Here is a 12,543-nt window from a genome sequence, read left to right as displayed (position 1 = left end):
GAGAACACCCACTGTGTACAATTATTCATTATGTATTTATTTTTAATTTTAATTTTATTTATTTATACGGAAAACAAGTTTTAGCTTCTCTTTCTTTCTCTCTCTCTGTACACAGAGAGTTGCTGCGTCTCTCTCTCTCTGGCTTTTATTTAAATAATTTTTTATTATTCAAATTAAATTAAAATATTGAGGTTTCTTGTTTGGTGAAAGGCGATGTGGGACCAATGAAGCTGGACATTTTCGTGGCCTGCATTATGCCATTTCCTCCTTAGTGAGAAATCGAAAAATGTAACAAATTATTTTTTTATTTACCGTCTCTACGAAATTTTAAGAATAAATTGTAAATTTATACTATTATATTATTCGTTTTGTAGGCAACATTAAGTTATAAGACATGTGTTTAAGATTTATTATTTTTAAATTAAAATTTCAAATAATAAAAAACCTGAATTAATTTGTTTACGATTACGAAATTGCAAACACTATAAAAAATAAATTTCACTTTTTCCATCCAATAAAACGTAAATTAAGGGATTTTCTGATAAATTAAGAATGACGATAAAGATATTACTTATTGAAGTAATTCATTAAAACATTCTTACCTTTTTAGTAATTTTTTTTATATGTGTATTAATGTTAATGTAATTTATTTGAAGATAGAATAAGAAGAAAGAAAAGAAGAATATTTCATAAAAACTAAAAACATCATTCATTAACAAAATTTAAAACAAAAACAGCAGTTATTTTCAAATAAAAATAGTAATTTATTTATGATATGATTTTAATGTATAGTTTTAAATAAATTGGTTTTATTGGGTCCGAAAAATAATATCATCTCTTAAAATATAAGGTAATAAAACAAATATATATTTTTTTAATTGTGCTACAAAATCAAATACTCACATGATTACTTTGTATCTCCAAGAGATCCAATAGAACATTTCAGATTAAGTTTTTTTCGTTAATATATTTACAAAACTCAAACATTTTTGTTTCAAAAGTTGAATTTAATTGTGTTCAAATTAAATAACATTGATAATTATACTGTACATGTTCAAGTTTTTCTTGACCATGATAATATAATACGGGTCACGACTGAATAATACATGCTTTGTATATTAAAATTCAATACATACCTATTTAATCAGGATAATATTACACTAATTATTCATTAACTATAATGATTTACAGGTTAGGCCAAAATATTTATAATTAACTATGATTAATTAGTAATTAGGTCATGAAACTCAAATTCATTTAAATAATAATTTATAAATATTAATATACATAATATATTTTACGAAATAATTATATTTATTAATCATTAATATACTTGACGGATTTGAATGTTAGAATATTTTTTATAAATATAATTTTTGTTTGACTTAAAAATAACAAATACTTTTAAAATTGAAAACATGGTATGAAATATTTTTGAAGTCTTTAAAAAAAATATTTAAATAAGAATAATAAAAAGTTGGTGAGTATAAATTGAAACAATTAATCTCTTTTAATTACATAGTTGAGAATTACGATAATACGAAGTATGAAGTGTGTCATTTTACAATGAAGACATTGAGTAAAGGTGTTACTGTTGAAAACCAATATTAGGGACACACAAAAAATAATCCTAAATTATTATTTGGGAAAGATTCTTAATCAAATACATACACATATACTTTTTATCATTAACAGTTATGAATTCATACACCTGTCACATAATCAAACAAAACTTATTCATTTAAAATATAAACAGAGTTTCTTCAAAAGGGAAAACACGTTAAACTTTAAACTGTGTTTTCAACAAATAAGTCCCTTAACATTAATTTTCCTTTTTTTATTAATACTTAAATTTATGATATTGTTGCAATAAACCATTTCATCTGTGCAATTATATATAGGCACTCAATTGCATAAATATTAACGTGTTCATAAGTACAACTTGTTTTGTCTGTGTATGGGTGAAGCAAGATAACCCTTATCATTTTAAATTTTAATAATTCCACGACATGTAACTCACTTTAATACGTCTCGTAAAAGCTTTAGCTAATCATCATTTAAATAAAGTAAATCGTAATCATCCAATCTTTTGGGTATGGTAAAGTTGTAACCGCCATACATGCAAATATTTATTATAATAGCTTTTGAGCAAAAATGTTACGTCATATTTTAATAACTGTAATTTTCTATTCATTAAAGATAAAAAAAAAGAATCTGTGGGTTAAAAATGTGCATACAAGTAAGGCATTTAGAATCACAGACATTTTTTATTTTAATTTTTTTGTGAGACAGAGATTATTTGTGGAGAAACCAACGAAACATTGTGGTATGGTTGGCTGGCAGGAAAATATTTTATTAGAAAAATTGGCACTTGGAACGAGAGGAGCTTTTAATAGAGACATTAGGGTGGGTATAGATGTACTCTTACGTAAGTACGTGTGACATGGAAATCACGTTCAAACTCAGAATGTTCAAACTAAAGTAGTTAGGGTTTGTTTGGAGTTTAATTGCAACATTCAAACTAACTAACTTTCACCTTTTATCAAATATTATATTATATTGCTTCCTGCTTCTAGCTAAAATCATATTCATTATTTGAAAATGGCCATTATGTATTACTGGTTGTTTGTGTACTATTTTTCTCACTTTTAATTTACACTAAAATGCTAGCTTTCACAATATTTTCTATTTTTATTTCTTAAAAGTGATGTTTTTATTATTTATTTATAATGTCATGTAGAATTTAAAATATCACTGTATGGTATATTGACTCTTTTTTTATACCTAACCTATGTGATAACTTTGTGACGGAAAGAACTAAAATAACTTGAGGAATAAAATAATGTTTAGAAAAGGATAAGTAACTAAATTGAATATACATGTTAAAGAATTTTTGTTCTATTTTATTGATGATTCATTTTCAACTTAAACTAACATTGATAAATGAATTACATCTCAAGATGTTCCCTTTCTCTTATTTTCTACTGCTTTAGATAACAGTGAAAAAAAATCAAGTATTGTCGAGAAACACTTAATATAAACCAATGTAATATAATGTTGAAAAGAGTACGGGGATCACCTTACTATAGAAAAGTGAATAGAAAACAAAATGAACATAATAATATAATAAAAAACTATAAATTTAGAGAAAAATTATCATTTTTGTCTAATAAGATAAATTATAAAAACTTGTATTACATATAAAAAATACTTTCAATTTTTTTACCCTTGACTCCAAGTATATTCACACTCTTTAGAACAAGAATTTAATTACATCTCGCAATACTCTATTACAAGAATATAAACAACCCGCGTCATTAACACTTACTTTTTTTTACTTATCACAGAATTTATAGGATTTTATAATATATATTGTTTTCATCATATTCAACAAACTTCACAATAATTAAAATAGACGTATTTTTATTGTCCACACCAACAATCATATTCTACCGGAAGAGAGTATAATCACTTAAAATAAAACCATTTTAATATCATACAAAGTTTAATACGTTGTTTTTTTAACTGGATTTTTGTTTTTTTTAATAAATGCCATTTTTACAAACAAATATTATTAAACTGTATAAAAAATTTATTTGGCCGTTATGATGAATTTTCTATTGAACCATGTCTTCGTTATCCAGTAATAAAGTTTACAGTTTTAAATCTATTGTTCAAATTCAATAACATGAACCAAATATTAAATCAAAGGCTGTAAAAAATAATAATGAATTATTCAGCAATTTGTACTCTGAAATATTAACCTTTTATCGATTTAGATTAATGTATGGTAAATAAATTTTTTTTCAATAATTGTAGCTTAAAATTAGATGTTATTTACACCTTGTATGATTTGCTAAAATTGGAACACAGGTTATTTCTAAGAAACCCGAGGTGAGATTGTCACCCAAATTGAATAAGGTTTTTTTTTTCAACTTATTTAAACAATAAAAACATAGAAACTGTAAATACTAAAACATAATTACAATTATCTTAAATTGATAAATAAACAAAATTGTGGAAAAGAATTAAAATGTCAATATTGTGTAAAAGAATTTAGGAACTAAAAATGGCAAAAAACTGCATATCTTATAAAACATAAGAACCAAAATTACAAATAAATATGTTTTAAAAGTCAATAAATAAGAATAGAACTATTAAACAGTTAAAACGTTTTTTTTTTTATCAGAGAAAGATTAAGATGTTAAATTTTTTTATGTAACTTACGTTGAAGTTATAACCTATTAATGTTTGTAGTGAAAAAAGTTAATCGCAAAAAAGGAGAACTTGTATTTAGAGTTTTAGATTAGAACCAGAATTTTGCTACCTTTCATAACAACGAAAGAAAGCAATGGCAAATTGCAAATTGCAAATTGCAAATTGTTAACAATCTGAATTAGATCACATGGTTGGGTCTCCTTCAACACCTTTCTTTTTCCTTTTTTCCTGTGTGCCCCATGTGTTTGATTAATTGCCTTGAGTTCCAATTATCTTCTTTAACTATTTTTTGAAAGACAAAAAAAAAATTGTAATGCTATACATAATCAATTTACAAAAATAAAATAAAAAAATGTTAGATTGATAATATTGTTCTGAAAAAAAAAAAGTTAGACCCATGAAGATGATTATTGAAGTGTGAAAGTTTTTGGTGCTATTTTAGCCAGAATAAGTTTTTTAAGGAATTTCTTCCTACACCTCTTCCTCTATTCTCTCTTCCCCCAATATTAATATCTCATGATATCTACTTCCAAAAGGTACAAATGGGTTCTTGCTCATGTTTTCAATTTCACCTCTCGATTTAAGGTATGAGACACGTAATCCATCTAGATAGAAATGTTAATACACTATAAATACAATAAATAAAAAGTAGGGTATTGTTGATTAATTATATATTTATCGTTGTGCACAAATCTCAAATAACTTATGCATTTAAATATTTTCTACTTTTAAAAAAGGGATAGAAGAAGAACATCCTAGTCAAATAAAAATCAATAAACTTGTGTTAAAAATTTACCTTTGTAACTTAAATTCTATATTATCATATTGAAGCGTATTACACTCTTTTAACGTCTTTGTTTCTTTTACTTTGTAATTTTTAGGAAATTTTAGGAGTTGCAGCACCATGCAGTTCAATCCATTCACGTACAGCTGAGAATGCATGTTTTCAATTTCCTTTGAGCTTATAAATTGTGTTAGTGATTAGCAACTGGTCAAACTAGCTTAGTTTAGTTGTTGTTTTAAGTTTTTGGTCTAATTTGTGTTTATTTAGTTCAGATTAGATAAGTAGTTGTCCTACATTTTAAATGATTTAGTTTCATTAGTTTATCACATTGCAATTGTTTGAATTCAGTTTCATTATCTATCTTTTATGCTTTTAAAAATTCTTTTAAAACATATCGTTTTGCATTCAATCTACTCATTACAGACCTATGTTTGGCCTCACCTAAATTGAACCTTATACTACCTTAGTAAAAGGAGAAAACTTAGATTTTATTTGGTCAAATTGTACATCCAAACTTGCTTATAAAATATAAAATTTAAAGCTCACAAAAAAATTAATTCTAAAATAAAAACAAATTAAATTATATCAATAATGCAGTTAAAAATAAATAAACACACAACTATCCACTAACTTAACCATTAACCCAATTTAGTATTTGGATATGTATACTATCATTGACTACAGTGAGATTATAATTGTTACTATCCAATTTGGTTCTGTTTTGGTTGAATTTGTTAATTCAAGTCCTAATATTTTTTTTTTCAATTAGATCTCAGTTTTTGTCAATTTTTTTTATTTGGTCATTATTATAATACTATTTAAATAATTAATAAATAATAAACTATTTATACTATGTGTTAGTTTGTAGTTTTCTTTTTCTTAATTTAAAAAAAGAAATATTCATATATCAATATAATGTTGTGCCATATGGTAACAGTAATGTTAGTATTACTTCCATCACATACATTTTTTTTATATTCAATTTAGTTATATATTTATTGTTTTTGTTCAATTTAGTTTAACTTTTTGTTTTAAATAGGATAGTTTTGTCACTAGACTAAATTTAAGTTTTAAATAAATATTATATTAATATTTTTATTAAAATTCACATATTTATTAAATATTTTTTAATCTATAGTGCTTAAAATTAAAAGAAAAATTTTAAGAGCGAGAATTAATAGCACTGTTTTAACCTTTTAAGAGGTTTAAAATCACATAAAAATATTATTGTATGACACTTTTATTTAACGAGTTATGTAATTTTAAATACTTTATAACTTTTAAGGTTTCAAAATTTTAAATCAATGGTAATTTTATCCTTTAAACTTTTCATTCTAATTTTTTTGTATATAAACCTTCACACAATTCAAAATTAATGGAGAAAGAATATTGTTTTATGGTGTAAGATCGATATTAACAGTCCAACGTCAACTGAGTCATCTGATTGTCCAAAAGTCATCTCGTAGATGGAGATCATCCATTTTATTATCTCAAACTTATATTTATAAATTTTTTATTAACAATAATTTAACTATAATTCAATGAAAAATAATTACACTTTATTTCTAAGTTAATGAACATTAAAATTAATTATTTTGATTATTGACTCAGTAGTCCGACTCTGAATTGTCCAAAGTGGTGACTTGTTTAATTTAAGAGGTATTGGTAATTTTATAATGTGCCTCAATCATCAATTATTAATTATCCAACACAATAATAACGATTGAGAGCATAAATTTCACGTGGAGATGAAGGTGGGTGGTGGAATAACGTTCCCTTTTCCTTTAGCAAAAGAAGAAAATAAATAAAAACAAGAACCATTCATATTTCATCACTAACTTCACTTAACTTCTTCACTTTCTCTTCTCTAAAAAGGAAGGATAATAAGGAAAATGATGTCGTCGCTGTTGAACCCTTCCTTCTCCACTCTCCCAAATCATTCGATTTCAATCCCTAATAATAAAAACCGCTGCGCCTCCACACTAGTGTCATGCACCTCCTCTACATTCGATCCCTCCTCCTCCCACCTCAACACCACCACCAACCACCCCCCTCCTTCGCCTCCGCCGCCAAACATCAAGGACGAGGCGCGCCGCCACCGCGCCGGCGGCGCGCACAAGTTTACGGCGAAGTATGTTCCCTTCAACGCGGGCTTTGACTCGACGGAATCGTACTCGCTCGATGAAGTCGTGTACCGCAGCCGCTCCGGGGGTCTCCTGGACGTGGAGCACGACATGGAGGCGCTGAAGAGATTCGACGGCGCGTACTGGCGGACGCTATTCGACTCGCGCGTGGGGAAGACGACGTGGCCGTACGGGTCCGGTGTGTGGAGCAAGAAGGAGTGGGTTCTGCCGGAAATCGACCCCGATGACATCGTGAGCGCCTTCGAAGGCAACTCGAACCTCTTCTGGGCGGAAAGGTTCGGGAAAGAGTGTGCCGGAATGAACGATTTGTGGGTGAAGCACTGCGGAATCAGCCACACCGGAAGCTTTAAGGATCTCGGCATGACGGTGCTCGTCAGCCAGGTCAACCGTCTACGCAAGATGAACCGTCCGGTGGTCGGCGTGGGCTGCGCCTCCACCGGCGACACCTCGGCCGCGCTCTCGGCGTACTGCGCGATGGCGGGAATCCCCTCCATCGTGTTCCTCCCGGCGAACAAAATCTCGACCGCGCAGCTAATCCAGCCGGTTTCGAACGGCGCTCTGGTGCTGAGCATCGACACCGATTTCGACGGGTGCATGAAGCTGATTCGTGAGATAACCGCGGAATTGCCGATTTATTTGGCGAATTCGTTGAACAGTTTGCGGCTGGAGGGGCAGAAAACTGCTGCGATTGAGATTCTGCAGCAGTTCAACTGGGAGGTTCCGGATTGGGTGATTATTCCCGGGGGCAATCTGGGAAACATTTATGCGTTCTACAAGGGATTCAAGATGTGCAAGGATTTGGGGCTTGTGGAGAAGATTCCGAGGCTTGTATGTGCTCAGGCTGCGAATGCCAACCCTTTGTATTTGTACTACAAGAATGGGTGGAATGACTACAAGGCTGTGAAGGCGAAAACTACTTTTGCTTCTGCGATTCAGATTGGTGACCCTGTTTCTATAGACAGGGCGGTCCATGCTCTGAGGAACTCGGAGGGGATTGTGGAGGAGGCCACGGAGGAGGAGTTAATGGATGCCACGCAGCAGGCTGATACTACTGGAATGTTTACATGTCCGCACACTGGGGTGGCTCTCAGGGCTCTCATCAAGCTCAGGAATAGTGGGGTTATTGGACCCAGAGAGAGGGTTGTGGTGGTCAGCACTGCCCATGGCTTGAAGTTTGCGCAGACTAAGATTGATTATCACACTGGGGCAATTCCTGGAATGGGCCGTTTTGCCAACCCTCCCGTTTCTGTTAAGGCCGATTTTGGCTCTGTCATGGATAAGCTCAAGGACTTCTTGCATGATAAATCCCCCAAGTCTAGCGTCTCTTGACCCACTGCCGCTGCCAAGTAAGTTAAGCTTTCTTTCCGCTTTTCATTTCATCAATCACATCAAATAAATCTTTTCAATTTAAGTTATTCATAGAAGTTTAGCTATTGGGTTTCAGATTTTGTACCATCATATGAATGAATAGTTTCTTTTTTTCTCCTTTCTTTTGTATTTTGCCACTAACAATATCCCCCTCAAAAGCTTAATTCCTTTCCCTCTTTAGCCCACCCACACACACCATCCCATTGCAATACTAATACTGGTATCTTTTTATTTGCAAAAAAACATACTTGATTATTTTACCGTCAAACACGATTACGTCCTTAATGATACATTTGACTAAAAAACGAAATTGAGAGGTCGCGGAAGATTTCATGTTTGCGCTTTTTCTGGCGGCCAACTATTCATTTAAATCTTTTCAAATCGTTTGATTAGTTTGAATTTATAACGGTTTTTACTTGTTTGTTTATAAAAAATGGCGATTATCCGTGACTAATTTTGTATGATTACGCAAACAACGTACAACTTCTCTACGTGACGATCACCAGGACATTTGAACCCATACGGCTTTACAACCACTACCAAACCAAATAAGCATTGTTCCTCCATCATAATTGTACCCAATAAGTAATGCTACATATAAATAATCTGCTTCTGGCTCACAATTTTGCAGTCTCTAAGGGTAGAAGTTGGTAAAAAGAAAAGGAAAACCACGTAACTTTTGAGAATTTCTTTAACTTTCTCTCTTCCGATTGCTGAATTCAAACAATTCTAGTCAATCATTAATTTGCTTTCGTCCAGATAAAAATGAATTTTATTTTATTGTCACGATAAATTAATCCCTAACTTAAAGAAACAACCTATATCCTTTGTTCGTCTAGGAATATCGAAGTTTAACTAAAATAAAAAGTCTTGGACCACATGACTGTGCAGACTGTTTTTTTTTTCAAGATTAATTAGGTCAGAAGACGCAGGATCACATCTATTTTTGCTTGTTATCGAAAAGCAACAAAAATTAAGACGGGAAACAAAAAGATGAATAAAGGATACAGCATGTAGAAGCATGCATTTCCTTGAATTGAAAATGAAGTTGTCGGCAAAGCAATAACGAGATGATAAGCTTAAAGAGTACAACTAGAGGGCGCAATGTCTAAATCAAGAATAATCATAAAGTGAAATGGTCTTGTCATCAGATACACTAGCAAGACGAGCACCTCGCGCATCAGTCCCTCCAGGTGGTCTAAAAGCCACTCCCCATACCTGGTCTGTATGGTTGCTCATTGTCTGCACAGATGCCCTCATGCTAAGATCCCATAGCCTTACCGATCTATCACTTGAACCTGAGGCAATGGCCGCCCCATCTGGGCTCACATCCACACAAAGTACCCAACTAGCGTGACCTGACATGGTCCCAACTAAAGCTTTCCCCTCAGCATCATACATGTGGATGTTACCATCGTCCGATGCTGTAAACAGTACCCTTGGATCATAAGGAGAATAAACAAGAGACCGCACGGCCATGAAGTGACCTTCAAGGTGATGTAAAAATTTGGCACGTGGAACATCAAAAACAGAAATGGTGCCATCCATCGAACCACAAGCAAGTCGTTTCCCATCAGGACTCCATGCAACTGACAGCACAAATTTCTTGCTACCACTCTTGTCTGTGGGCTTGGGTCCTTCTGGACGGGGAATTGATAATGTGGCAACAAGTTCCCATGTTGAAGTGTCCCAAAGCTTGACTGATGCACTACCCCCACCAGCAACTGCTAGAATAGAACCCTGAAGGTACGAAACAATGGATGATCAAATAATTATTCTCTGGTAAAAAGGATAAGTTTTAAGACTTGGGATGAAATGCCCATTTTTGTTAGTAACATATCACTTGGCAATGGTGGAATGATTACAATTTCCATAGAAGGGGAAGGTAAATACTACAGTGAATCAACAGAACAAGGCACAGATAATCTTAGTAGTTTGAAGCGTATAAATTGGGGAGTTTAACAAGTCCCTTCATGCAATACTGAATATTTGGGGATTGGGATTTCATGCTTGTAATAATTTCATACATTCTTTAAGAATGTTGACCAAAAATAGTGGATTATTTTTCTCATAAATGTTCACATAAAAATGATCCTGGAGGTTTTCACCTCATTTTAACTTTAACAGCTAACAAATGACCCCAGGTATACGGTATCCTTCGAAAAAACATTTACCGTGACTGCAGAATCAAACATATGCAAACTCCAAAATAGTGAAGATCCTCCATACGACAAAAAAACTTCGTAACATTGAACATGGTAGTAGTCTTATACAGAAAAAAAAGAAGCATGAGAGCTGAAGATATAATTATATATTACTACAGACACCTGCAGTTAGTACAATTATAAGTTAACAAATAAAATCATGTCAAGCAGAAATTAAGTATGCAAAAATTGCCAAAAACTGTCCCAGCTATTCCTACCACATGGGTAGAGAATCTTAACTTCTTATACTATATGAATCGTGTATCATATGATACTGATGGCAGCTATGACAAGAAAAGGACAAAAGACAATAGAGCAAAAAACCCATTTTGAAATAAAACCAATATAACATGCAGAGTTTTCATTGAAAGTGAATTTTTTCTACTTTGGCTAGCAACTTTTCATATTATAATCGCGTAAATTTCTTTGTACCAAGAAAAATTAATGAAACATGCATTCACACAAGGGAAGTTTGTATTTGTTTTGGGCCCATTCCCACAAAATATATTAAAAAGTGGCAGGGTAAGATGGAAACCTTCTCTCCAAAAAACTGTCATTTTCAGTATACATCTCTGTGAACTAGATAGCTCTTATGCAAGACAAATTAACATAACAGAAGCAATTTCCACTTGTTTTAGACTCACTAATCCCATTCTTACAGTTTTGTCGTTTATGGTATAAATTTTGCACTAAATAGCTCTTGCTCAAGGAAAAGTAATAAACACGGGCAGTTTCTACTTGTTTTAGACTTGTAAGCCCATTCCAACAATATCTTAAAGAGGTGGCTGAGTAAGAAATAAAACCCTGAAGAAAACTAGATTCATTTGCATAACAAAGTCTTGATTAAGAAACAGTCCACCACTTTTTCATAAGCTACAACAATCATCATTAAGAAACATGTATAAGTCAATACGAGAATTATCTAGAATGTCAATACTTCGAGCCCTGGCCTAACATACGGATTTTTCTTACTTAGGGTTCACGAAGCACGTCGAATCAGAATTAAAACAACGATTAATCACAAACATTCCCAGTTCTCCACGAAAATTTAACCTCAGAACTAATCAAGAGTCTTCATAAAAGACAAGCCAGCATGGCATTTTCACACACAAGTTCCCTTTTTGGTTGATAAATTTCAGTGTATTAGGTTAAGGGCAACGAACAAGACAAGAGCTAGTTTGAGACAATTGCATAAGGTAAAGAGAGGAAAAAGGCTATACCTTGGGATCGAAACGCATTTGCCAGACTTCGGAGGGAGGGGCCTCGAGGGTGGCGACGGTAGCATTGGAATCGACATCGAAGACGCGGACGAAGCTGTCGAGGGAAGATGAGGCGGCGAGGGAGCCTAGAGGGTGGGCAGCGACGGAGGCGACGCCAAGGCAGTGGCCGGTGTTGGTGCGGTCCAAAAGGAGGTCGTCGGAGCGCCAGAGCCTGACGGTCTCGTCGAGGGAACCGGTTAGGAGGAGCGGTGGGCGGTTGGCGGTTGCGGGTACCCATGTGACCGCCCAGACGGAATCATCGTGCGCGTTCTCCACCGATTTGATTCCACCAAGCTTCATCCTTATTTTCTTCGAAACTGAACTGAACTCAGTTCTACTCTCTGCTCCGATACTCTCTATTACGCCTATGCTATGCTCTTTTCTCACTCCATGTCGGCTATGGACTTTTCTTCAACTCTGATTGACTCTCATGGGCCTACACTCGTAGGTCCTAGGCCCAATTTCATTACCTTCATTGATTACTGCTTAATAGGACTAACATACATTGACATTTTAGCTCACCACTTTTTTATTCATTAAAATTATTCATTTTATAAATAAGATTG

General features: G+C 33.0%; 2 protein-coding genes across 2 annotated transcripts; one reads left to right on the top strand and one right to left on the bottom strand.

Annotated features, from left to right (window-relative positions):
- Positions 1-6,821: 6,821 nt before the first annotated feature.
- Positions 6,822-8,632, top strand: LOC124823553 (threonine synthase 1, chloroplastic-like). The gene has a single exon (XM_047295773.2). The coding sequence runs from the start codon at positions 6,895-6,897 to the stop codon at positions 8,473-8,475; it is 1,581 nt and encodes a 526-aa protein (XP_047151729.1). The 5' UTR covers positions 6,822-6,894; the 3' UTR covers positions 8,476-8,632.
- Positions 8,633-9,508: 876 nt separating this feature from the next.
- VIP3 (Transducin/WD40 repeat-like superfamily protein) lies at positions 9,509-12,365 on the bottom strand. The gene is made up of 2 exons (XM_047295774.2): positions 11,939-12,365; positions 9,509-10,254 (listed from the first exon to the last, which is right to left on the bottom strand). Exons 1-2 carry the CDS (start codon positions 12,275-12,277, stop codon positions 9,628-9,630), a joined length of 966 nt encoding a protein of 321 aa, XP_047151730.1. The 5' UTR covers positions 12,278-12,365; the 3' UTR covers positions 9,509-9,627.
- Between the last annotated feature and the right edge of the window lie 178 nt (positions 12,366-12,543).

The sequence above is a fragment of the Vigna umbellata genome, chromosome 1 (assembly GCF_029865625.1).
Source record: "Vigna umbellata cultivar VRB3 chromosome 1, Vumbellata_1.0, whole genome shotgun sequence".
NCBI lineage: Eukaryota > Viridiplantae > Streptophyta > Magnoliopsida > Fabales > Fabaceae > Vigna > Vigna umbellata.
This window is presented reverse-complemented; position numbering and strand designations above follow the sequence as displayed.

What these genes read in the sequence shown, in the direction of transcription:
- VIP3 (XM_047295774.2), bottom strand. Translation starts at nt 12,277, where the DNA reads ATGAAGCTTGGTGGAATCAAATCGGTGGAGAACGCGCACGATGATTCC. An exon ending in AAATGCGTTTCGATCCCAAG is followed by an intron (nt 10,255 to 11,938) that starts GTATAGCCTTTT and finishes TCGTACCTTCAG; the next exon opens with GGTTCTATTCTAGCAGTTGC.
- LOC124823553 (XM_047295773.2), top strand. Translation starts at nt 6,895, where the DNA reads ATGATGTCGTCGCTGTTGAACCCTTCCTTCTCCACTCTCCCAAATCAT.